Below are 27,989 nucleotides of genomic sequence, written 5' to 3' on the forward strand. Positions count from 1 at the left end.
TCACAGACCTGAGAAAATGTGCATTGTTTGCTCAGCTCAAAGGAAAAGGCTGGAAAACAGGTTGGACCATGATGTCTCTGAAAACTAAACTCCAAGGAGATACCCTAGAGTATGTGAATGGTAAAGAACTGCCTCCAAACTCTAACTTAGAACTTTTCTGTCCTAAAACAGTGTTTAAAATAAATGTGTTCATTTTACTGTGATTCTGATAGAAAGTCCAGTGACAGGGTAGGCCATAGCAGAAAAATGGAGTGGGGGTGGGAGGACGAAGAGGAGGCTGCTGAACCATACATAGCTTGGACATGGAAGGCTTTTCAAATGCTTGAGATATTCAGTCCAGGAATGTCCATCTGTATTGCAGAGCAGGTCTGTATGCCTCAAACCATTTGGGGGTAAAGACAAGATATTAAGGTTTTTTAGAGCAATCATAACAAGTTCATCACTCCTAGTGCTGAGCTTGGCTTAGCAACTTGTGCTACAGATGTGCATTCCAGGAAGTCAAATGCTGGATGAATGGTCAGTCTTGCGCTTTCCTTCAACCTTTGAGCAGATGGCCACATTTTTTTTAAAGTGGTACGTGTGTGTTTGCTCATTCTTCACTTTAATAACCCTCTCCTAAATCACCAGCATTAAAAAACCTCCTTGCTGCCTCCCAAACACTCTAGCTGAGGGGTTTCCTTTCACCTACGGTTGTACGGGCATATTGGGGTGCTCCTTGTCAGCAGGGATCACCCACTGCCTCTGGAGTTCCCCCCACAGCAGAGTTGAGCAGAGCTGGGTAGGGTTGGGTAGAGGGATATCTCCATCCCATCCAATCCCCTTCCAGCACAGCTGATCAGGGGTGGGGGTTGGATTGCCCTGTAAGTAAAGGGACATTATTTTATAGACATTCCCAAGATGTATAGAAAAGGAATAGAACATCTTTGCCAATCTGATTTTGCACCTGAGGAAAACTAAGTGGTTCACTCAGCCAAACATTGGGTGTGGTCTCCAGAAATAAGCTATCTTCAATGCTGCATTAAAGGATAACGTTTAGCTACTTCATTCATTTCATTCTTTTTTAGATTCTAAAGCAGTTTCCAGACAACCTGTTTAATTGAGCATTCATTCTGATTTATTTGCAGGGAGGTTAGACAATATTACATCAAGTAAATGTTATCCCACACTTTCCAGTGCTGTCCCCCGTCACTTTCCTTATCACAAGAGCATCACTCTCACAGAAGATACTTTACCTGCTTTATTTCTCCATTAGCTGCAAAGGCCATGTCATATACTGTAAGTATGTGATTGAATCCCACCCCAAAATAGTGGCATGATATAGCCTTTGTAGCTAAAGAAGATACAAAGCAGGTAAAGTATCTTCTAAGAGATTGATTTAAATTGGCACAAGACTATGCAAAAATAACAGAAGCATGTACATACTTGTCTTTATATTAATGTTTAAGCCATCTTGACTATTACTGCTAAAGTGCACCAAAGACCAAAGCTTGTGTCTCCCAAACAGACGGATTCCTGGCAAGTAGCGGTGGGGTTTAATAGAGCAGGGAAGCCACTGCTGCATCCACAGCACTACTGCTCACACCTAGCAATGTGAAGGCCCAGAAAAAAAGGGGTTTTTTTAAAGAAAAAGAAAGCTTTGGGGAGAAATGGAAAAAACTCCCCCCCTTAAATTTCTCCATTTCCCCCCCCCCCAGGCCTTCACATCTCTAATCACACTGGCCAACAATGTGCAAGGGGAAGAAAAAATGCATTTTCCCTATGCCACGTTTCAGGCTAGCTCAGTGAAGAGACCTGGATTGGACTTGTTGCTGTTACATAATAGCAGCAGGGTGATTTGGGAAGCTGTCTTATACTGAGTCAAACCCTTGGTTCACCTGTCTCAGTACTGTCTACACTGATGGGCGGTGACTCTCCAAGATTTCAGGCAGAGTCTCCCAGACGTACCTGGAGGTGTCAGGGATTGAAACTGGGACCTTCTGCATGCAAAGCATATTCTCAACCACTGAGCTATGGCCCGTTCCCTAAGGATCCAATGGAGTCCAGCTCTGCCCCCTCTCTACCCCTGAAATGCCCTATTTGGGGGGTCTCTGCTAACTTCCAGCTGTAGCTTCTGCCTACCCATTTGAGTGGGTGCATTAAGGTGCTCCTACCTGGTGGAGCTACCCTGCTAGCATAGCCAGGCAAAGCTGGGCACAGGGACACCCTCCAGCCTGCTGGACTGGTGGTTTGGATTGCAGAGTCTTTGTGTACAACAGGGCTTGTTTGCAGGTAAGTGTGCACAGAATTGCAGACATATGGTGGTTACAGAGATTACCATGTACTATTAGGTCACCAGTTATAAATGTACCATGGTGAGTACCATATGGGAAAAGCTATACCATTACTACTCTCTAATTTTGTGTTATGCCATGCCTCCATGGCAGCCATTTTGTGACTGGTGCCCCGAGCAATCTCTCAAAATTTGAAATGTGCCCTCTGGTCCAAAAAGGTTGGTGACCCCTGATGTAGACAATACTCAGCTAGATAGATTTGTTGGTCTGACATGATATAAGGCAGCTTCATATGTTCCTAAGCATACTGCCAAGTGAAAAGACTGATACTCTGTAGCATTTGGAGCTATTATAACTCATCCATCCACAACTGATCAGCAATCTGGAGAAGCAGGGATGCGGTAAATTGACTCGCCAAGTGGCCAAGTGTTGCAGATGACCAGCCCTTCATATGGTTGCTTGAACAATGTTGTCTGTAGCTACCCACTGTTACCCTCCTCCTGATTGTATTGTCTAATTGTACAGACTCAGCTCTGCATTTGGGGTGGTGGTGGAGGGATGCAACAAGCAATTCTGCTATAGCTAAAGCCACACAGAATCACAAATTTGTTTCCATAAGGATAAAGAGTTATCAGGCCAATTTGCATCTTGTGTACATGGCAAGCTATTAAAGACTCCTCCATGTAGCAGATCAACATGTGGGAAAGAAAGGGTATGATTGTAAACATCAATTATGTTTATGGCCAACCATGTTAAAAGTGCTTGACTAAAAAGATTGCCTCCTGCTGTTATTACTTGCATAGCAGCACTATTGCTTAACTCATTTCTCATTCTCATTTTATACCTTGAGGACCTGCAGCCAAGGCAAACTGACTTGTACAAAGCTGTTTTATAAACTACATCAGGGGAGGGCAAACTTCAGGCTTAAGGGATCTACTTTGGGTTTTATTAGAACCCCAAGATCCATTAACAGCAGCCAAACGCATAAGATTACATACTCAGAATTAAAGAGCATGGTGCTTCTGAGCTGCTGCACAGGGATTAGTTTTGAGTACCAGGAATGAGTTGAGTTCACAGTCTTTCCACACCAAAAAATCCCTTCCTGGTTACCTCAAGCCTTCTTTATTTCAGCAGTCTATCTTTTTTGAGAGGGGGTGGGCAGTCATTTTGTTGTGGGAAGCAATTAGGGCCCAGAAATTCTTGTCAATCTACTGCAACTGGAGTTGTACGTATAATACGTAGATAATCCTAGCCAACACCACCAGGTGTTTAAAGGTTACTGATGTATATGAAGTACTTTATCTACTACGTTGATACCAAGTTCTAATACAGAGTCATTTATTAAAGTCACCTATGGCTTCCAGCAGCAAAATTAATGTCAATTAGGAAGATCATTGGCCTGCAAGCCATACAAAAGGATGGGACAAAAGCTATGGTTTACACTTGGGTGACATCCACAAATTTACCATTCATGAATATTTTGTTTTCAAGTGCCTACAAATGTTTTTGGGTGGTGTTGCAAACAGAAGTGAGTTGGGGAAAAATTGCTGCACTGTCCCACTTTGCATGTTTGTTTACTCTGGATGGTGAGCACCACTCACATGTGTGAAGTTGCAGTCTTATTCTAGCCAATGGAGCAAATGTCCACAATCAGGGTATGGTCAGCCATGTTGAGGCATATCTAAATGAACACAACTGAATTGAGATTTCTGAGGGCTTGTTAAGTCCATGTGCAAGGCTTCTACACAGTTCAGTGAATTCTAGGTGTGTTTTTTAACGTGTGTGTGTGTGTGTGTGTGTGTGTGTGTGTGTGTGTGTATACACACATGCACACACAAATGGATTCTTTGGGATTGGAACTGAAAACATGAGATCACACACTTCTAAAATTCAGAAGACATACTACCACATTCAAAATGAAAATACAAATGAAAATGAACTCAAAACAAAAATACAAAAAATGAAGGGGCTCACATTCAGATTTATGAGATTTTGTGGGTATTGTGTGAAACTTTGCCTTCTCCTTTCAAACACATAGAAAGAATATATGCTGAATTTTATGATGAGATGAAATTCAAGGTGTGAAGCCCAAAACTAGTTTTCTTGTGATGTTTGCCAAATAGTTTTAATCATTTGGGATTTGAGTTTTTGGTTCCAATTCATTCCCAGAAAATCATCCCTCCTTAGCCGCTCATTCATCTCTAAACTGTAATGAAAGTGGATTGCATCTATTCTAGAAACCCAACTGATGTTGGACAAGCATTTGATGTTTCATGAGCATTATGTGAGTGGAATATTTTGCCAGCACTCCACAATGCAGCCTTCATCAACCTAGCACCCTCCAGATGTTTTGGACTCCAGCTCCTCTCAGCCCCAGCCAGCATGGTTATGCTGACTATGACTAATAGGAGTTGTTGTCCAAAACTTCTGAAGGGCACCAGGTTGGGGAAAGCTGCCATAACATCTTCCCAGCCCTCTGTACTTGTCCATTCTGGTCTATTTTCACCACTGCTCTTATCATACAACTACACTACAGTTTCACTTGCTTACAGTTAGGGGCTTTAATATAAAACAGAGTAGGAAGTCTGTTAAGGAAAGCTGGATATCTTTACACTTGTCACAGGACACAGCAACAGAACGAACTGCAAAGCCTGAGCTACAGTTTGCTCTTCCAGAAACTCTGTGTGTGTTTGTGTAGCAACATAGACTATAGCACCCTGCACATCGACAAACAAGATGGGACATTCTGAAACGGTGCATAGCACCCAATGTTCAAAACTAAAGCCATCTCAGGATGTCCTTTTAAGAACCCTGCATTCGTCTGATTGGCCCTAAGCCTACTGTTAGTATGCCATCACTGCAAGGGACCCTTGAACATGCAGGCATCTGGAAGCCTCAATGCTACCCTCCATGCATTAATCACTCTGCTGAACTTAATTAACATGCCCTGCCTGCTTTTATTCCTAGCCTTTTGGGAGCTGGGAGTACAATACCCTTCTTCTCTCCAACACTTGCCTGCCCTGCTTTGCCCTTTCTCACTCTCCAGGAGAGGTAGCATTGTGCTGTGCTTTGTTTCTATAAATGCACACTCTGGTGTATCTGTACAAATCTACATGAGTGTTGGAGGGCATGTGTTCCATTGTAAAGCAACATGTGCAGTTATATCTCTGAAAGCAAGATTTTAGGTTAGTATCTACTTCTCTTCCAGGATTACATCCCACTCACTTTTTTTCTTTAACAAACCTGTTCCTTTTTCATACATTCTGGTGCCTGTGTTTTAGGTTGAGACAAACAATACACACACACAAGCACAAATAACACAGGCGAGAGCTAAGAGTCTCCGATTCTCAGCCATCCCTTTAATGTTCTGTTTCTGACAGGATTGCCAGTGGCATCCCACCACAGCTGTCCTGCAAAACACAATGGATAGTCCTCCTTTCAGAACAGTCCCCTGCTCCCTACTCCTCTCCTCTCCTCAAATAATAATAATAATAAGGAGGAGGAGGAGGACTGTTTCTTGCCTTTCTGATTTTTGAACGTTTCCTCTCCCCGCCCCCTACCCCAAAACCCTTACCTGGATGCACTCCTGGGACTGGTGGGAGAATTCGTCGTGGTGTAGTAGTGCCCATAGAAGACGACAGAGAATGTTAACCCTAACAGGACCAAAAGGCAGAGCCTCTTCCACCGGGAAGACCCCATCGAGTAAAGTTTGGAGCACGTGGGTAGGAAGAAGCCACCTGCCCGAGAGAGACTAGCCTCTCAATGCTGTCTAACCTAGGCGCTGCCAAATGAAATCAGAACATTCTGCACTCTCAAACAAGCCTCCCCCCCTCCTTAAAAAACTGTGAAGAACTCTACGCTGCTGTCGTTTGGAGGGCTCTTGCAGCTCTTTGGCAAAGTTCCTGAACGGCTCTCGCTCTCTCCCTTGTGCTTTGGCCCAGCTCTCGCTGCCTGTCTTTGCACTCTGGAGCCCAAAGTCCCCCAGGGCGCGGGTATTGTGCGGTGCCGTAATAAAGACCTCCTTCTCTCCCGCCTCCTCCTCCTCCCTCTCCCTCTGCCCTTCCATCTGTTGATTGTTGCCAATGTACCTTCGGAGGATAACTAAGGAGGGAGGGAGGGGCTATAATGTAGACAGGGCAGCAGAGAGAGCGGGAGGAGCGGGGAGTAGTTCCCTAGCTGGTTTCGACGGGGGGGGGGGGGAGAAGAAGCACTTTCGAAGCGGCTGTTAATTATGAACTGATAGTTCAACATTTGCTCAAACAGGCAGGTAGAGACCATGTTTGGAAGTTATTCCTTCTCTAACCTTGACCCTAAAACGTGGTTTATTTTTATTTTTTTTGCGGGGGGATTAATAACTAATTTCAGGTGAAGCAGGTGCTTCTCTGTACCTACAACAACGCGCGCGTGCCCCGATTTAGAGAAGTATCTACCAGCCCGTGGTAATTATATGTCCTCCGCTCACGAGCTTTGGGCGGGAGTGAGGAAAAGAGGGGTTGTTAGATCGAATTTACCACGCGTTATAAATTCGCAATTACTCCTGCTGTGGTTGAACAAACAGAAGTGAATATTAGAATATTTGGCAGGCGCCATCCCTGCTATCTTTTGGGCACCTTTTGAAGCCTTTCCTCTTTCAACAAGCCTTTTAAGTTGAGATCTATCCCAGTCTGCATCTGTGTCACAATTGTTTAATATGTTTGTTTAATAATGTTTTTAACCCTTTTTTAAAGTTGTTTGTTTTAAATCTTTTTAATGCTGTTTTGTTTTAATGTATTTTAAGATTTGTTTTTATGATGTTTTAAAGTGTTTTAGTGCTTTGTTTGCTGCCCTGGGCTCCTGCTGGGAGGAAGGGTGGGATACAAATTAAATAAATAAATAAGTGCCATAGAAGACGAGTTGGGTCCCTGTGCTTCCTGGGAGGAAGGGCAAGATATAAAATTAATTAACAAACAATGAAATAAATTCCCTGTCACTTTCCTGTAGAGCCCATCCCTTCAAGCAAGGCTCAAGAATTTATGGGAAAGCCCCCATCCACCGGCACACCATTAGCCCAATTACTGACAGGTACTAGTCACTGAATTTTCCTAAGAAATTGTGTTTCCCCTGGCCCTCCTTGAATAAATTCAACCCACCCCTACCCCTACCCCTACCCCTTGCAGCTTTACTGAAATCAGTAGAATTTGGCTGAAGTAGGGGATGGGTCAAGGCTGACTTCAGAGGTTGCCAAGGTTGGGCATTTTCTAGGACCTCAAGACTAGCAGGGGGGACATTCAGTACCCTAACAGTACAACCATTTCTACTTTGAACTGAGTATCCAAGAAGATCCAATGCAACCTAAGAGGATATGTCTGTCCTGCCTCTTCCAGAGGGTGTTGTACCCAAGGGGGCCCAGATCCATGAGGGAGCACTGGGATGCCTCAGTGATTTGCACAACTGGGAACTCTCCCATTTCCATAATATCCAAAGCCATGGCTCAGACCTGGTAGTGGCCGCTTTAAATACCAGAGGTTCAGCCCTGAGGCCACTTAAGTAACAATCAAAAACCCAGTCGCAAAGGTGAGAGAACCCCAGAGTGAGTGGCCCTGTCCTTTCTCTACCTGTCACTGAGTGACCAGAGCCAACTAAGTGACCAGACACCTCTATATCATCTGGTTTAGTTGATATGCATTATATTGTGTCCCTGCTCATGCCTCCTGGGTATAAAGGGCCAGCTAAAGATCACCCCCACAGTGAGTGTCTCAGGGGTTACGTGCCCTGCCACCTGTGCAGCTGTGGGCAAGCTGCATAGTTCCAAGGAGACCAGTTGCCCCCCAGCTGGCAGGTGCGAACAAGGAAGGGGCTGGCTTGCACAGCTATGGCAAGCTGAGCAGGCCCTAGCCAGCTGGGGAGGACTAGCCTCAGAGGGCGGCAATGGTAAACCCCCTCTGAATACTGCTTACTATGACAACCCTATTCATAGGGTAGCCATAAGTCGGGATCGTCTTGAAGGCAGTCCATTTCATTTTTCATCTTTTCTGCAAGTTACCTGTCCTGGCACCTTACTGTAAATGGTGGGTAACATACAGTTAATAATAACAGTAATTGATGGTTCCCAATGTCTTTGTTCCATTAGAGCAAGGATTCATTTATTTTTATTTTATTTTATCTTTACATTTATACCCCACCTTTCCTCCAAGGAGCTCAAGATGGTATACAAACATGGTTCTTCCCCTCCCAATTTTATTCTCACAACAACTCTGTGAAGTAGGTTAGGGTGAGAGACAGACTGGCCCAAGGTCTCCCAATTATTGATATTCACAGCTGAACGGGGATTTGAACCCTGGCCTCCCAGGTCCCAGTCTGACATTGTAACCACTATTCCACACTGCACAATGGAACTTCCTCCCCTCCCATCACCCCATGCCCTCCCCAAATCTGCTCCAGAAGATTGAGGGAACCCTCAGAATAGATTTAGGAGAGGTGCAAGGGGAAGGGGGGAAGTTTCACTGTGCAATGGAAGAAGAGACTTGGTGCTACTTTGGATACTAGCCAATAACTCCCATACTTCAGGGGGTTAGGGAGCAGGGCTGCTGAGAGCTCGCACTGGGCTTGGGGCAAGATGCGTGATCGTCCAGCCCACCCCAATTTCCCTGCAAACCAAATGTTACTACTTTAAACAAGTTTTTAAGTGACTTAGGTTTAACTTAGGGTGAGAAAGATTGAAAATAAATGAAAGAAATTTATCAGAACAGGATAGTTAATACACTTATTAGAAATAACATGGTTCACAAACCCAAGAGAAAATAAACGTTTTTCATACTATTGTATTACTAAACTATTTAATTAGTAATGTTAATACAGTTCCGTGAGCTAGGGCTTACTACTAACAGTTCTGGCCTCAATGTACATGTTGCGCTTTGCCATGTCTAAATAATATTAATAAATGTTGGTGCTTTTAAAAATTATTTAACAAAATTTATATTCCACTTGATTGTAAAAAAACCCTCTAAGTGGTTTACAAATTTTTTAAAGAATTATTGATAAGTTAAAAACCAAGTAATTAAATATATGTTTAAAACAATTAAAATAGCAACAGACTAAAAATATTAAAACACATCAGCATCTATGTGTCTAGATAGGCTTGCCTAAACAAAAACAATTTTAAGAAGGTGCCAGAAAGAATACATTGAAGGTGCTTGCCTGATGTCAGTAGGCAGGGAGTTCCAAAGGGCAGGTGCTACCACACTAAAAGAACAATTTCTTACAAGTGCAGAACAAATTATTATGTGGCACCTGTAACAGTGCCTGTTCCACAGATCAAAGTGCTCAAGTAGGCACATATAAGGCTGTCCTGCAAATAAAGTGGCCCCATGCTGTTAAGGGCTTTATATACCAATAGTAACACCTTGAACTTTGCTCAGTAACAAATCAGGAACCAATGCAGATCCCTGAGCAGAGGTGTTATTATATGCTGACAGAGTCTCATTCCTGGCAGCAATCTGGCTGCAGCATTCTGCACTAATTGCAGTTTCCAGGACAAGCGCAAGGGAAGCCCACCTAGAGCAGAGCTTGGAAAAGTTACTTTTTTGAACTACAACTCGCATCAGCCCAGTCCAGTAGAGTGCTTTGCAGTAATCTAGTCTTGGAAGTCGCTAACACCTAAACTACTGTGGTCAGGCTCTTCCAGTCCAGGAACAATTGTAGTTGTCTTTCCAGGTGCAGCTGATAAAAAGCACTTCTAGCCACTGAATCTATTTGGGCCTCCAGTGACAGAGCTGGATCCAGAAGAACCCCCAGACTGCCTGCCTGCTCCTTCAGGAGGAGTGCAATCTCATCCAGGGCAGGCAACTGGCCAATTTCTTGGACATGGGAACCACTCACCCTCTGTCTTGCCAGGATTCAAGCTCAGCTTATTTTCCTTCATCCTTCCCACCACTGTGTCCAGGCACAGGTCCAGGGCCCATATATATATGGTATGGAGAAATAGAGCTGAGTGTCATCAGCATACTGATGACACCTTGCCCCAAAACTCCTAATGACCTAATGAGGCTCCTAATGACCCAGTGGCTTCATATAGGTATTAAATAGCATTGGGGATAAGATGGTACCCTGTGGCACCCCACAGCATAACAATCACACAACACTACTCTCTAGACTTGGTCCTGTGGTAAGACTGGACCCACCATAACATGGTGCCCCCAATTTCCATTCCACAGAGCTCGTCCAGGAGATACTGTGATCAATTATATCAAAAACAGCCAAAAGACTGAGAAACAAGACCAAGTCCCCCCATCCCACTCTGTAAGAGTTATCCAATAAGACTTGGATAGGCTGAGATTTAGCAGCAGACATTATAGCCACTCTCTGATCTGTTGAGATACCAAAATTCATTTTGTAATGTATTGTTCTTTTTCACAGTCCAGGCCCCAAAGGCCTGGGTCCTCCAGAGGTCCAGGCCCCAGGGATTTTGCCTTCTTGGCCCCCTCTCCTCAGCCTTGTTATGGAGAGGGTTCATACTCAGGATGATTTCTGGCAAGCTTGAGCCTTGACAAGCTTGACTCACTACATCATCACTGCCTGAACTGGAGAAGGAACGAACGAATGAATGAATGAACTTCCAGTTAATGCAATGATAGTGCAGCCAAGGTCTGAATCTGCCTCCCCATGCAGCACTCCTATTCATGCGCTTGCGATCAACATGACACATGCTCTTATGCAAATTCAGACCTCAAAGCCTATTCATGGAATTGAAAATGAAAATCCTGGCAGCCTCCTAAATCCCTGTCAGTGGAATTACATGAACAACAATAGCCTCTCATATTCAACTTCCCAATAGCCTCATTCACACTTACTCCTACTTGTGTCATAATAGAGGTGCAGATGTGATGCAGAATCACATTTCTTACCACGCTGATGTCACTCAAATTTGCTCCTAAGGACTAGATTACACTACAACAACAACAACAAACTTTATTGCAAACTGAGCCATAGGCCATGTGCAAAGTTACAAGAATATAATACATAAACAGTAGATAAAAATATTTTTAAAATCAGTGTCTTGGGAAAATAAATAGATTAGCTAATTCAAAACGTCGAATCTTTAGTAAAAATTTTCCTCAATTTTTGGGCCGCCAAGGCAAAATTGGCGACTGCAAGAGTCACTGAATTATAATTATCATTTAAAAGAAAATTGACCTTCTCTTTATCTGTACAGCAAGCTAGAGAAACTAAAATTAGAGATAAAAATTTCCTTCTAGGGTTATCATATAAACGGCAGTAGAGTAGATAGTGGGCTAACTCCTCTATTGCCTTACAACCGTAAACACATTGGCGTTGAGCCACAGGGATGCCGCTGTATCTGCCCTCAATGTAGGCCGTGGGCATGGCTTGGAATCGGAGGGAAGTGAAAGCTCTTCTTTTTTTTTTTTTACAATAATTTTTATTCAAATTTTCATAAAACATACAAAACAAAATCATAAAACATTCAAAGACAAAAAGCAAAACAAAACAAAAATGATTAAACAAAAAAATAAAATGTTGACTTCCCATTTGTCGCAGATCAAATCAGTTATAGGTCTACAATATATAACAATCCTGTCTCTTAAATTATATTATAAAATCACTTTCCTCCAGTAGTTATCTTAATTAATCATCAAATCTCATAAACATTACTTTATTCTTTCCACAAAAAGTCAAAGAGAGGTTTCAATTCTTTAAGAAATATATCTATCAATTTTTCTCCAAATAAACATGTCGATTAATCCATCTCATCAAAATCTGTTAGGTCCAATAATTTCAATAGCCATTATTCCATTATCCCTATTAATTTCATCTTCCATCTTCAATAGTCCTGTTAAGTCCAGTAATGTCAGTGTCCAATCTTCCATTATCAGTATTCCATAATAATCTTGCTGTCATAGCCATAGTCATATAATAAGAGTCTGATGGGAATTTCCTCTATCCCAAATATTTTCTTGCCATCCATTCTGAATAAGTTGCTGAAGTACTGTTGTAAAGTCATATCTCTGTTCTTCTTTTTTACAAAATGCACTGGCTCATCTCTTGAGAGTTTTTCCATTGTCACATGGCTGCAGTTAATTCCATAGATTTTCACTATATCAAACTCCATCACGTCATTCCAGTCCAGAAGATTATCCAAGCCATTGATAACTTTATCTCTAATATCTTCATTAATTTCTTCAGAGATAACGTTAAATTCCAAACAGTAAATTTTATTTCTAATATCCATAAACTCCAGATCTTTTTCCAATTCCACATTTGTTCCAATCTCCAGGGCTTGTATCTTCCCTTTATTTTTTCTTTTCTCATCTCTGATCTCATTCTCCTCTCTCACAGGATCCCCTATTTCTTTAAACTCCTGCGTCATTTTGCTCAGTTCAATTTTCAGCTCCTTACTGCCCTGTCGCAGGGTTTGTTTCGTTATCTCAATCTCATCCATTATTTTCTGAAACATAATTACTTCCAGATTCTCAGCCACTTTCTTGATTGCCATTTTTAAAACCACGAAAACAAAGCAAAACAGAAGTAAAGAAGAACCACTTCTTATTTCAGCAACAATTGGGTTAATATTCCAGGCTTGATGACATCACAGTATAAACAGAGCAGCCTGCCTTATCTCTCTATGTTCTAGAATACAAAACAAATTTGGTTCCCAGCATCAAAACAGTTAGTGGCGTCGTGAAGAAGCAGATTCGTCGAAATAAAATAGACCAAAAAGAGAATAGTCCCAGACAATATAATGTTCCTTGGAATAGAAATCCCTCTTCTGTTTATATCTTTAGAATGCACTTCCAGGACAGCTTTTTGCAACAGAAACAGAGATAAGCTGTTAATTTCGTGAATAACAGAGAAGAGTTATAGCTCACCCAGAAGTACTTCAAAGCCGATCAATCTGACAAATCTCCTTTTGCTGCAACAATTTAAACCAAGTAAGAAAAATAATAGAAAGAAGGGTGCTTGCCTGTTAGTCCGTTTTCTCTTTGAAGAAAAGATAAACGTATCGCATTAAACAGATAGAGCAAAAGTTTGGAAGTCCGTCCGGCATTGTTGGCTGGACCTTTTCTCATAAATTAATGAAATCCAGTCCTCCCAACAAAAACAGGCTTTTGAGGTTGATCTCTACGTTTCTCCCTGCCCGGGAGAAATTTCATCAGTCAAAAAAAAAAATGTTCTGACTGATTTATATCTGCATAAGCTTCTTTTGAGGCGGGAGCCCGTCTCAAAAGCAGGCACAAGCGAAGTCACCCTTCCCGGAAGTCGTGAAAGCTCTTCTAATAGGAGCGGTATCTAGAGCATCTAAATAATTAGACATAAAATGATTGAATTTAAAGGATGGAAACCAAATTGAGTAAGCAGCCGCTTCTATATATAAACGATCCTGTTCAGCGTCTTTATCAAAAATCCAGCTACGGAGCGCAGCATTACTTGTTTCCATCAACTTTCCTAGGGAGAGATTATATTTGGCTAAAATCGTCTGGCAGTTCTTTGCCCATCCTCCCATCCGCATTTGTTCTTGCCAGCAATGTTTCGCTAAAGTTGAATCATCCATGTTTAGGATTCGGAGCCAGTATCTCTGGTATGCCAAGTCAATACGAGCCTCGACTGAGGGAATCCTCAGTTCTGCTCTAAGGTGAGAAGCCGGTGTTCCCATAGGGAGGCCTAAGACTTGCTTCATAAAACTATTTTGGATAGTGTCTATATGACATTTTGCTGTAACCCCCCCATAGTTCCGCTCCATATAGGATCTTCGGTAATAATTTGGATTTTAGTATTTTTAACATAGGGGGAACAAGTTGACCCCCCTTTGTAAAGAAATTTTTTTTCGCCAAGCCAAGGGTTCGGGAGCCGGTTAGGGACATAGCCTTAATCTGCGTTGTCCAGGAGAGTCTATTGGACAGATGTATACCCAGATATTTAAAATTGGTATCCTGTTCTAATGGGACCCCATTTATTGACCAGCTGTTCTTTACGTTCCTGAATTTGCCACATACCATAATTTTGGATTTAGCTTGATTGATCCTTAAATTCTGAGAGCGGCAATAATCTTCCAGTTTTTGGATCATTCGTTTAAGTCCTATTTTTGTTAGTGAACATAGGGCAAGATAGTCGGCATATAAAAGCATAGAAATTTTTCTTGTATTGATTGAGGGGGGGAAAAAGTCAGGCCATGATAGAGTCTCCACAATATCGTTAATAAAAAAATTAAATAAAAAGGGAGCCAACAAACACCCTTGTTTAACTCCCCTATAGACTGGGATTTTAGATGATAAAGCGCCATTATTCCCTAGTCGCACCTGTATGACATTTGATTGGTAGAGAGCTCTAATCAACCATAGCAGTCTTTGATCAATATTTGTGACAGTTTTTGCCAAAGAAGGCCTCTGTCTATTGTATCAAAGGCCGCAGCAAAGTCTATGAAGGCAATGTATAAGGATTGGTTCGCTTTAGCTTTTGTTTTGTTTATAAGATGTTGCAGGATAAATGCTTGGTCAATTGTGCTCATGTGTGGTCTAAACCCGGCCTGTTGTTTACAGATTATCGAATTTGTTTGTTCCCAAGCCATAAGTTTATTAAGAAGCATTCGGCTGAACAGCTTCGATGTTATGTTTAGTAGGCTTATGGGACAGTAATTTGACGGAATCATTGGGTCACCTTTTTTAAAAATTGGGACCACTATGCTGGTTAGCCATCCCTGTGGAATTTTGCCTGAATTAATTATGTAGGTGAAAAGCGTAGCGAGAAGGGGAGCCCACCATAATAGATCTTGTATAATAAAGTCGGGTGGAAGCATGTCCTCTCCAGGGGCTTTGCCTACTTTTAAGGAGGATACTAACTCTCTGACTTCTTCCGGTGTCACCGGAGGCCAGGGAGGAAGGTCCTTCAGCATCTCCACGATAATCACCGGTTTCGGGGGGAGGAAACTTCCAAAAATTGAGCTAAAGTGAGCCACCCATTGATCTTGCATGATAGGGGTATGTTAGTATAATTTGTTGGAATTAACTTTCCCTGAAGGAATCTCCAAAATTCTGCTTCATTCCCCTCACGGGTTACTCTTGTTAAAGTTCTCCAGTTTGTCTGGTAGAAAAGTTTTTTCTTTTTTTAATTAGTGCTTTATATGCCCTTCTCTGTGTTATTAATTGCTGGAAGGTATCTGGAAAATTATTTAAACGAAATATCTTCATTAGCTTGATAAGTTGTTTTTTGGAGACTCTACATTCCTTATCAAACCAAGTTCTAGGCTGGAACGGGGCTGATGTCTCTGTTAGGTCAGCAATTCGTGGGCTTAGCTCAGCTAATAATGATTCATAAGCCCTTAAACAACTCTGAGGATCTATTATGGCCGTTTGATGTAACTGGGCTAAAGGTTGAATGGACAACAATTGGTGGGCTTTTGTCCCAATTTCCTGTGACCATTTTAGACGCCTATGCATACAAGTGGTCTCATTTTGATTGCATCTTCGTCTTTGGGAGGCCTGCAGAATAACCTTTATTGGTAGATGATCGCTGTCTGGTCTTGTCAATACATTAAATTCCTTTATTCTGTTTACCAGAAGGTAAGAACCAAGAAAATAGTCGACTACGCTAGCCCCCGTTCTTGCTAGGTATGTAAAGGCACCTTTAGAATAGTCCCATGGGGAGCCATTTAGGCATACCATTTGGAATTTTTGGATCAGCTGGAAAAGGGCTATACCATATTTATTAACTATTTGGTCCTTAGTAGCTCTATTTAAATTTGAGGGGACTGCAATAAGTTCACTTAGGCTATCATCATCCGCTGGAAAATTTGGTCCCATTCTAGTGTTAAAATCACCCCCAAGGAGAAGCCCATAAGATGTGAACCTAGATAGTAAAGCTTCCAAACATGTATCCAGCATCGGCCAAGGAGAATCTTGGTGTATAGAGTTTACCGGGGGGATATAAATATTTGCACAAATAAAGGGCGGAAGACCGGGGATCTTTATGCCCAAGGCTATGAGAGGGTTCTGTGCCTCTACGTTGAGATCTGTTATATAACTGGTGAGGTGAGTGGTCACCAGGATGGCTAAACCACCCCTAGCTCTACCCTTAGATGAAATTTTAATGGCAGGTTTTAGCCAAGTTTTATACCCTCTAAGTTCAATAGGCTCTCCTGCTGTTAGCCATGTTTCCTGCAAAAGAATAATTTCAAAGGATTGTAAAAACTGCATTAGAGCCAAGTCTAATATTTTGCTTTTCCAGCCAGCTATATTCCACGATATTATAGATATAAGGGGGCCCTCTTCCAAAATGTCCAAGGAGTTACCACTTTTGCAGTATCCAGGCAGAGTTATTGGGCTATTTACCTTATCTATTATACTTGGCTGTTGTCACGGGCATGGAGTAATAATATTCACTGATGGCGTAAGTGTACTCACATTGGACAAGACCCTAAATGTTTGTAATGCCCGCTTTGAGGGATCAAGATTATTGATTTGGTTTTTGACCAGGGATCCCTGTTCTTCCGGTTGTAACATTCGCATCTCTAGCCAAGTGGGTCCAGTTGTTAGCTTCACTGGGTCCAGGGCCATTTCCTTAAATTGTGGGTTGGAGGGTCTCCACACTCTTCCAGGCAGAGAGGAGTTATTTTCATTATTAAAAGTCGAGCTTTGTGGTGAAAGTTGTTGAATTAGATTTTTAGAGGGGGAAACATTTAAATTGTTTGAAATTAGCATCTGGTCTAAAGAGAAATCAACTCCATTTGCATAGGAGCTTTGTTTCGATAAATTTTGTATGAGGTGGACCAATCTGGAGATTATATCTTCTTGTTCAGGTTTCGGTAAACGATCGTACGATTCTAAGAGGAGGAGCTCTTCCGGAACAAATCCTTCTTGCCTCGAAGTCCAACGCTCCAAGGTAACATTTGTATGCCGAAGATGGCGATAGATTTGCCCAGTAGGTGCAATTTGATGTCCTTGGCTTTTCAATCCACTAGGGGTTATCTGTATTCGACACTTCTCAGTTCTTATCTGTGGCAGGAAATGTCTACACAGTAGCTTAGGTGGGGCATTATTTACAAAATAACGTTGTAGCAAGATGCCATTTGCAATAAAATCTTCCTTAATCTTATAGATACGATCAGCCATCTGCGCCGATTGTAAGGTAAAAATGGCGCGTTTATCTGGATCAACGGAGAATAAATAAGTCATGTGTTTGATATAGGTTTTACACTGAATATCTGGCAGAAGGATCTGAAGGCAAGAATCGAAGCATTGTCTTATCGAGGTAGTCATCCATAAATCCAGCGTTGATGCTGGGAAAGTCACCACTAACTTTTCTCTCTGCAGTTGTAGATTCCAGGGCCAATCATTGCGATTGCTTGGAGAGGGGTGGTGATTTTGTTGTAAGTTAACAGAGCCTTTGGCAATGGCTGCTCTGGCTGTCAGCTCTGGGGCCAGTCCAGCTACGGCTTTATCACTTCCTGCAGTGGAACTTATATGCATCAAGCTTGCAGGGCTTGCTCTTAGTGATAATCTCTCACCATCGAGTGATGATAGTTGGTGAGTTTTAGGTGGGCGTCCAATAATTTAAATAGAGGTTTAAAGTTCATCTTTCTGTTTGAAGCCAATTTAAAGTTTTTGACGTTTTTGGATTTTTTCAGTCTTTCCTTTCTCCGATTAGCCAGGCATGTTAGCTTAGAGCCCTTAGCTTTAACCTTCGTCCTAGGCTTCTGTTTCAGGGAGTCCTTGTTATGAAGGGTGTTAACGGTTTTGGGAGGTAAGTTATACTGTTCAGAGAGGAGAGACCTCATAGACTTAATTAAGGTGGTTAATAAGCTATTCGTTTCCGTAATGTACGTCTTTATTAAGCCTAGTTCCTCAGTTACTGCCCTGCCCCATCCACGGGAAAGTAAACTGAGGCCAATATTTTCCTTATTAAGGACAGAGTTGTTTTTAGTCCGATTATCAGAGACTCTTGATTCCTGAAGCTCATCTGTCGAGTCTCTAGTAATTATTTCTGATGGAAGATCTTCAGCCCTCGATGTTAAAGAGCAATTGAGACCCGCATCCTGTAATTCTTCTGCCAGGCTTCTAACTTGTGAATTTTCTTTAAAAGGTTTGATTCTTAATTGCCGATCTAATGACCATTCATGGGGACTTAGATGTTGTGGGGTAGTCTTTAAGTTGCTTAAAGGTGCAGGCAAGGCTTGAGTCGCTTTCATTTTCGGAGAAAAGAAATGAGTTATTTTGGCTTGAGAAGTTATTGGTGAATAAACCTCTTCCCCAGAGACAATGCCCATTTCCTTGCATTTTCTCCTCGTAAAAACCATTAGATTGTAGTTTAAGTGGAGATCTTTAAATACGTTCTGTTACTAAAAGCAGAGCTCTAGGGCAAGGAGCAGTTTATAATCCTGGTTTGTACTGGTAAATATCTTAGTATAGCCGTTATTCAGTTATTATGCAAATAGATTGTGAAGTTCACTCGTTATTTGCAAGGCTGAGGGTTTCCTTTGAAAATAAATATTTCTCTTTGGCGTCCTCTTTAGTCAGCTTTGTTTGCTACCACTCCGGATATAGAGTACAGCAAGATATCTTAATTGTTGCTTAGTTGTAGCTTTGAAGCAGCTTAGGATAATAATAACATCGTTGATAAGTGCGGCCAGTCTGTGCCTTTCATGGAAGGGAGCTTATCATTGTTTTTACTGGTTAATCAGGGAAATTTATAGAATTTTTAAGATACAAGTCGAGAGAGTTGATGTAAGAAACGTTCTTACCGGATGTTGCCTCCCGGAAGACAGATTACACTAAATCAAGCTAAATTGTGCTATTGTGTAGGGGTGGGCCAGCTTTGCATTACATGATTTTAATCCAGACCACTGGTGAACTACTAACACTGCTGCGATATAAAAGAAAGTGCTTGCCTGTGAAGGGTTGTGTTTGGGTTCCAGACCTAATTAAATTCTTTTTTGGACCTTTATGTTTGCCAGTGGCATAGGGTCCCAACTAGCACTGCTAGCATCTTCCCTTACAGGTGGAACCCCTGTGTGATCAGCAGAAATTCAACAAATGCAGCTTTCCCCAGTACATCTAGTCCGATTACATATGGCAAGATAATCCTTCCACCAGGTGCTTGTACATTGACCTGCACATGATCCTGAGTACAATGATCCACAAGCAGAGATGACGTGTGCTGCAGAAAGCTGGTTAACCGGACAGGTAGCTTCAGAAAGATAGGCTGGCTGTACATACCATATATTTAAAGCACATTCTCTCACCCCTCCTGCAAGAAGTCTGGAAACTAGTTTTCCCCTCACAGTGCTACAATTCCTAGCACCCTTAATAAATTATCATTCCTGGGGTTATTTGGAGGAAGTCTTATGCTTTCAATGTACAGAGTGTGCACACAACTGGGGATTTTCAATTTGTGTTCTGGGAGCTGTGGGGTTCCTTGGAAGTTCATAAAAGATCCTTCAAGAGCAGTAATGGCAGTTTTGCTTCCGCGGAGGACAGCTTGCTCATCTTTAACCATCTTCTTCTATAATGTGAAGTTAAAGAGGAATGTGGGGTAGTTTTTGCTATTTATGTTTGATTGTGGCAGATCCTGTCTTCCTACATGTTTTGTAAACCGCCATGGGTGCCTTGGCAAAAAGGCAGTGTATAAATCCAATAAATATAAATAAATAAATAGCACAGTTATTTAATATATTATTTCCCAATTACTTAATGAAACAAAGGAAACTAGCCCCTCTCAACACAGAGGGGTGTGTGTTTGTGTGTGTTATGTATTTAATTTGCCAACATAAGAATTCAAACTCAGGCACCAATTACTAGGTTCTTGTTTTTTTCCTCCAGCCTTCCTGTCCCTTTGCCCTTGTGTGTCGTGCTTTTCAGATGTAAGCCATGAATAAATGTATTCATTTATTTATGTAAGCCACTCTGGGAGCCTTTTTGGCTGAAGAGTGAGGTACAAATACAACAAACAAACATACCAAAAACTTTCCAACACTTTCCAAAATTTGAAAATCATTGTCAAGTTACACAAATAACCAGTTTATTGGGTGATAAGTTCTATATGTGTGTTTCTTTTTATTGTTTTCTTGTTATACTGGTAAGCACTCCTGAGAGTTTGTGTGGATGGCTGGGTAAAAAACACTCTGTAATGAATATTATTATTATTATTATTGCTGTTGTTGTTGATTCTCCTTGATCTCTCAGCGGCTTTTGATACCATTGACCATGGTATTCTTCTGGGGAGACTTGCGGATTTGGGAGTTGGAGGTACTGCTTGGCAGTGGTTCTGCTCCTACTTGACGGGCCGTCTCCAGAAGGTAGTGCTTGGGGAGCATTGCTCGGCACCCTGGGTTCTCCAATATGGAGTTCCGCAGGGGTCAGTTCTGTCCCCCATGCTCTTTAACATCTACATGAAGCCGCTGAGTGCCGTCATTAGGAATTTTGGAGTGCGTTGTCACCAGTATGCTGATGACACGCAGCTCTACTTTTCCTTTTCATCTTCATCAGGTGAGGCTGTCAAGGTGCTGAACCATTGCCTGGCGGCGATAATGGACTGGATGAGAGCGAACAAATTGAAGCTCAATCCAGACAAGACTGAGATGCTGTTAGTAGGTGGTTCCCCTGACCAGATGGTGGATGTTCCACCTGTCCTGGATGGGGTTGCACTCCCCCTGAAGGAGCAGGTTCGTAGTTTGGGAGTTCTTTTAGAACCATCCCTGTCATTGGAGGCTCAGGTAGTCTCGGTGGCACGGAGTGCTTTCTACCAACTTCGGTTGGTGGCCCAGCTACGCCACTATCTGGACAGGGAGAACCTTGCTTCAGTTGTCCATGCTCTAGTAACCTCTAAATTAGATTACTGCAATGCACTCTACGTGGGGCTGCCCTTGAAAATGGCTCGGAAACTGCAGCTCGTGCAAAATGCGGCGGCCAGACTGATTACTGGGACCATACGGTCCGAACATATAACACCGATTCTGGCCCGCTTGCACTGGTTGCCTATATGTTTCCAGGCTCGATTCAAGGTGCTGGTTTTAATCTATAAAGCCTTGCACGGCATGGGACCACAATACCTGATGCAACGCCTCTCCCGATATGAACCTACCCGTACACTACGCTCAACATCGAAGGCCCTCCTCCGGGTGCCTACTCAGAGAGAAGCCCGGAAGATGATGACAAGAAAAAGGGCCTTTTCAGTGGTGGCCCCCAAATTATGGAATACTCTTCCTAATGAGATACGCCTGGTGCCAACATTATTATCTTTCCGGCGTCAGGTAAAAACCTTCCTCTTCTTCCAGGCTTTTTAGCATTTTAGCTTTTAGCATTTTTAGCATTTAGTATTCTAACATTCCTGCATTTTACTATTTAATATGTATTCAACATGTGTTTAATTTTTGTCTTAACTTTTGTATAATTAATTTATTTTAATTGATGATATGTGGTTTTTAATTGTATGTTACTGGTTTTGTCTGTTGTGAACCGCCCAGAGAGCTTCGGCTATGGGGCGGTATATAAATTTAATAAAATAAATAAATAAATAAAATATTACCTGCGCTTCACCCAGAGGTCCCAGGGCGGGTTATAACAATTTAAAAACACATAATTAAAAACAGTTAAAAACACATAATTAAATACAGTTAAAAACAACCTAAACAACATCAAAGAAAATAGGGTGGGTCCTAAAAATATACATCTCAGGTGTCAAAGGTAAAGAGGTGCATCTTCAGCATTCGCCGAAAGTTGTACAATGAAGTTGCCAGGTGTACCTCGGTGGGAGGGGGTTCCACAGCTTAGGGGCTGCTACAGAGCATGCCGTCTCCCGGGTCACACCCTCCCTAAGCTTCCTAGGGTGGCGGAACTACCATAAGGGCCCCCTCTACTTATGTGTCTCTGATCAGCTCACCATTCTTTCCCATTCTCACTACGTTCATGTCAACCTTCTTGCCAAGGCTGCTTCCAGATTGTCGTTATTTTGCAAGAGGATTCAATTACATACCGGCCAATTCAGGTTGCATGTTTAAAGAGGATTTGGTGCTCTTGTGCAACAAATCCACTTCCAAAAATAATAATAAATGTGACTTTTTGCAGTAAAGAAAGGGATGGAAAAATGAACTTGAAAGTGTGGGCCAGCAATTGCTTGATGTAAGGTTGAATAATCATCCAGCAAACAAATCAGAATGAATGCTGAATAGCTAGTGGACAATGTATACCTCCCTGCAAATTTTGCAATAAACAGGTTTTTGGGAAGTGAGCTAAGTCTCTCCATTGGCTTCTTGTCACATACTGTACTTATTGTCACTTCAAGATTCTCTTTCCCAACCTCTGGGTCCCCAGATGTTGCTAGACTACAGTTTGTTTGCTTATTTATTGATTTCTATCCCTCCCTTCCACCCAGGAGAAGCCCAGGGCAGCAAACAAAAGCACAAAAACACTTTAAAACATAAAAACAGACTTTAAAATACATTAAAACAAAACATCTTTAAAAACATTTTTTTAAAAGCTTTGAAGACATCTTAAAAAAAAGGTTAAAACATTTTTTAAAAAAGGTTTAAAAACATATTAAAAAGCAATTCCAACACAGATGCAGACTGGGATAAGGTCTCAAAAGACTTACAGTTCCCATCATTCCTGACCATTGGCCATGCTGGCTGGGGCTGATGAGAGTTGTAGTCCAGCAACATCAGGTGACCTAAAGGTTGGGAAAGGCTGCGGACCACGTTTTTACAATTCTTCACTACTTGTCCCCTAGACCATATGGGCTGGATTTCATCATAAGGGGGGTAGGGGTAGAATCTGTTTTTTTCATGGGTTGGACTCAGCTTTTTTATTGTCAGAGTGGGGAGAAGAGGAGATTCTTGGTGGCAAACTGCCCCACCCCAAAATGTTTGGCTGGCATCATAAGCGTGTGTGAGGAGAATCTGGCTTCTTCATGGGCTAGACCTGGACTGGATCTTTTTCTTGTCAGGGTGGGAGGGAGAGGAGATTCTTGGTGGCAAACTGCCTCAGAATGGACTGGGATGGACTGGACATTTTTTATTTGTTTAATTAAAATATCTGAACATTATATATGGGCTTATGCAAGATAATTAACCCCCATAGGAATAAGAGCAAGAACATTAGTATTATTTTAATTCAAACAAAAGGCTTAACAGTACTTTGAAGAAGACCAGATGTTTACTTTCTTTTTGAACCCAGGACTGTGTCTTTCATGATGAGGACTGTGGGAGAAGAGAGCAGGAGAGTAGTTGATAACGCAGATATCCTGGCATTGGTAATCCAATTAAGAGAGGAATGTGTGGGATTGTGGCACACTTCCAGCCCCAATTTCACCTTGAGTGGGGAGATGGAAGCTGTATAAATGTGGTTGATCAAAAGGAGAAGGAATTTTGAGTTAAGCAAATCCCTGCTTTTATAAAAACCAAGAGACTTAAATATACTTTGTGTGCTAATGTCTGAGTCCCCACACCAGTGGAATATTGGAGGGACTTGTGGCCTGCTACAGTATTCAGAACTGGTTATATGGTGTGAAAGACTCCTCTTTTCTAACATTTTGGCTTCTTGTTTTCCCCTACCTACCATATCTTTTTCTTTGAGCAATAGGTGCTTATGGTTTGCAAGATTGGTTTTATTTTTTAAAAAAGAAACTCTGGAGAGCTTTAGGCAATAACTATTATCCATGATACTTACATACACTGCTCCAGGTCAGGGAGGTTCTTTTTATGTATCAGGGAATAGTTTACATAATACATAATATTATTGCTGTTTTCCTCCATAGAAGTGATGCATAGTCTCACATATGTAATGATTAACTATACTGAGGAGGAGGTATAATTTAGGTGTAGTAACTCAGTAATCCTATTATCATTACTTAGAAGTCAGCCCGACTGTGTTTAAGTGGGTGTACAACTGAACCTTTGTCTTCCATGTCCTAGTCCAACACTAACCATTACATTTATACATATAAAAATGCTCACTTTTAAATGTTTTAATTTAAAAATATATCATCGAGTTGCCCAAATGTATATTTTATTTTATTTTTGCTCTTCACTTGAATTCTTTGTATGGTTTAGGGTTGGCATTAGGGGAGAGCAGCACTTTTGTACCTTTAACAGCTGCGTTTCAGGCAGAAATTGGATGAACTGGAACTGATTTGTTCCTTTTTAAAATGAATTTTCCAAGCGCTGCTGGTTATTAACACAATCCTCTTCATCTTATTTAGAAGTAAGTAAATCCCACTGCATTCTGAGGGGCTTACTCATGAGAGCAAGCACAGTACTAAAGCCTTTTGTAGTGCCTACTTAATGTGAGTTTCCAGCAATTCGCTCATTTTGTGTGTGTTCTTTAAAAAAAAAGGACTGAGAGAGCATTACTGAATAAGCAGAGATCTAATTTTCCATTCGCTGCTGAGGAGATATGACTTAGCTGTGTGTACATTCATGAGAGCAAGCATAGGACTACAGCCCTGTTAAGTGCTAAGTGTTACAAAAAGTGCACTGTTTTAAGTGTCCACTATTTCTTTGCAAAGGAGGATAGGGAAAGAACCAGAAGAGGTGGAGGTCACAGAACTTTTTCCCCATCAGAGAAGCAACTGTGATAGCAGGAATCCCTCCTTAACAGAAGTAAGACACTTTACAGTTTAGTTAGGTGCTACATGCAAAACTGGATTGCGTAAGTATCCTCACACAGTATGGTTGCAATGGAGGAGGATAGTGAGTACCAGCTGCCACTGCCATAATGAGTTAGCTCTTTATTTAAACAGTTTCTGTACAGTACAGCCCTTCATCAAAACAGATTCCAGGGCAGTGCTAACATTAGCTATCATAATAAATAAAAGTAGATAAAAATTATGGACTGAGGGATTATATTATTTGCCTAGGCAAATAAAATGTATTTACCTGGTGCTGAAAATATTGTGAAGTAGACATTCGGCATGCCTCTGTAGGATGGGCATTCCAAAGCCAGGGTACCATCACCAAAAAGCCTTCTCCTTGTACTTCTAATAAGGAAGGAGCACTTGGAACAGGACCTTGGTAGAAGATCTCAAGGTAGAGGCAGACTGGCTACATTCATTGGTGCTGGCCTGATATATGTGTGAATAGTTTGATGAAAGGGGACTTGTAAGCAAACATGTGCAATAGCTGTACACTTTAGATGAACAGAATGTTTACCCTGGGCTCTGACCCTTCACAGCTGTTATCTGCTGTACTCTTTGTGATGGAATGACACATTTTCTATACAGTATAAACACTGAAGGCAATTGTGCAATATTTGTACAATTGTTTTTGTTGATGAGGTCTTATATCCTCCTAAGGCCAGTGGGATTTTCCTTTAGGAGTCTCTAAAGATTTCCAAAAGGTGAGAAAAATTATGATAGAGATGAAAAATTGAAGGACTGAGCCCTAGTGAAATCCATTAGGATTTGCTTCTGAGGAAAGCACATGTAGAAGCAGGCTGCAAATGTCAATGTAACTGTGGAGAAAATAGCAAACCTGAACCCATATTTATATCCCACACCAGTTAAGTAAATAATAACCATTGATATCTGTGGTGTAGTGGTCAGAGTGTTGGACTCTGACTTGGGAGACCAGGGTTCGAATCCTCACACAGCCATGAAGCTCACTGGGTGACTTTGGGCCAGTCACTGCCTCTCAGCCTCAGAGGGAGGCAATGGTAAACCCCCTCTGAATACTGCTGACCATGAAAACCCTATTCATAGGGTCGCCATAAGTCAGAATCGACTTGAAGGCAGTCCATTTCCATAGTATCATTGTAACAGTATCAGCTGTTCATACTAGTAGTAGCATCATTAAACATTAAGCCATCTTAATGCAGCCCCAAAGCCCATTTACTATAATTAAGTAGTAGTAGTATACTCTAGTATGCTGTTAATACTAGTAATATCCTTAACTAAATAATAATCATTGATACTAGTAGTAATAATTGTATTATTCAGCTATAAGCCATAACAACAACAACAACAACAAAAGAACATTCCGAGTTGAACTACTAATTTAGCTTTTGATTTCCTGGCTGCCAGCACAAATAAGCAAACATACAAAATAACATAGCTTTCATTATCAGTTATCAAAAAACATACAAACTCTTTACAAAACTCATCCTGAGACTAAACTCAGATCCACAAGGATCTTTATAAAGAGGACATTTAATGAACAATATCTTCTATTACAGTTTTACAAAAGGCAGCAAAATGCTGGTTTGAAATAATACAAAATAAAAACATAATTTGAGGGTATTAGTCTAATCTGATTTTGTGTTCAAAAGAGTAACAGCATCTGCTTCCAAACTACAGAAACTTCAGAAAATGGAAGGTTATCATGAACTGAAAGAAGTTTCTTAATGTTTTCATGTGTTTAGTATCTTCCTCATTTGTAATTATTTTCAGGTATTCACAGTTTATTTTACTTGATGCAGAAATGGAGGTATCTGACACAAGAAACAAGAAGAACCAAAGACTGTGTTGTGCATTGCCACACCACCATGTTACAGGAATAACACGCTCAGCAGACCCCTAGTTTGGACCAAATACCTGAAGATGCTTTTTATTCTGTAACTTTTGAAAGTACTTTTCCAACATTAAGTCCACAGAGTATTGGTTGTTCAGCAACCAACCTACCATGCAAATTGTAGAAGTCCCTGCTTTGGGAACAATAGCTGGCTCAAGACATTTTCCTGCATAAGACAAAGGACAAGATGTCTCCCTCCCCCCATTCCTAACTGGCAATGGGACAGCATCCACCCATTGGACCTGAGGTCAGCAGGATAGCTTAGGAGTTGCAAGCTCCTGGGGTTGGATTTGTCACTTCTGACTCCCCACATACACATCAGTATCATCTACCTAAGACAGCCACCTCACTGTGCCTAATGGCAGGGCTGGCCTTATCTGAGTGGGCTGTACATGTGGGCCCCTCCCTCACTTTCTGCCATTTTGCCAAGCCATTTTTTTCTACAAACTGGCACTTGACCTGCTCAGCAGAGGAGTTTTAGCGATTACCTCTTAAACTGTTTTATCTTCTGTAGTTCTCCACTTCTTGATTTACTATTTTATTGTACTGTTGCAGTTTTATGGTTTATTTATTAAATGGTTGTAAGCTGTCTTGAGTAGTGTAAATACAATAAAAGAGAGAAATACAGATTTTCTTAAAATGACAAGTAAAATATCTTAACATTTATTTTATTTGCTACCTGTTTCCTGACAAATCATCATCCCTGACAATGTCTCATTGTTAGAGTGGTTGTCCAGGATTTAGCTCCTTCCCCAGGGTCTCCAAAAGTTAAATCTCCAAGTGGGGCAATGCGTACATCTTGTCTTTAGCGCACGTGCATATAAACTCACTATTTTTATTTATTTATTTATTTATTTATTTATTCATTCATTCATTCATTCATACATACATACATACATACATACATACATACATACATACATACCCCGCCTTTCGGCCCAAGGCCCTCAAGGCGGCTTACAAAAGACGCAAATATCAAAATACAATATAAGAATACATCAATAAAACAAAAAATCAATACAATAAAGCAATATGATTTACAAAACACAATTGACAAGAGTTAAATAACATGCAGTGCACAGCCAGCCCACCATTTCATTTTGAGCTATTGATAACACATTGTAGGACAATTATGTTTTTCTAGTCTATCTTTAGCAAAAAAAAAAAAAATTGGAGAGTGGAATAGAAACTTCAGCAATGTGTAATAGAGTGCAGGGAGTGGGTAACTCAGGCAC

The 27,989-nt window shown here is 41.3% G+C and overlaps 1 protein-coding gene and 2 long non-coding RNA genes across 4 annotated transcripts in view; 2 read left to right on the top strand and 1 right to left on the bottom strand.

The window, feature by feature from the left end:
* Positions 1–6,371, bottom strand: part of ST6GALNAC2 (ST6 N-acetylgalactosaminide alpha-2,6-sialyltransferase 2) — a 47,271-nt gene extending 40,900 nt beyond the window's left edge. For both annotated transcript variants that reach the window (XM_061616323.1, XM_061616322.1), the window contains exon 1: positions 5,845–6,371. In XM_061616323.1, the coding sequence (XP_061472307.1) occupies positions 5,845–5,969 (125 nt within the window). In that variant the 5' untranslated portion in view covers positions 5,970–6,371. The remainder of the gene's footprint in view (positions 1–5,844) is intronic.
* Positions 1–27,989, top strand: part of LOC133379985 (uncharacterized) — a 100,580-nt gene that overhangs the window by 58,690 nt on the left and 13,901 nt on the right. The window lies entirely within an intron of this gene.
* Positions 6,468–27,258, top strand: LOC133379986 (uncharacterized). The gene is made up of 3 exons (XR_009761317.1): positions 6,468–6,537; positions 17,056–17,138; positions 26,634–27,258. It is a non-coding gene; the product is annotated as an uncharacterized LOC133379986 (long non-coding RNA).

The sequence above is a fragment of the Rhineura floridana genome, chromosome 3 (genome assembly GCF_030035675.1).
Source record: "Rhineura floridana isolate rRhiFlo1 chromosome 3, rRhiFlo1.hap2, whole genome shotgun sequence".
NCBI lineage: Eukaryota > Metazoa > Chordata > Lepidosauria > Squamata > Rhineuridae > Rhineura > Rhineura floridana.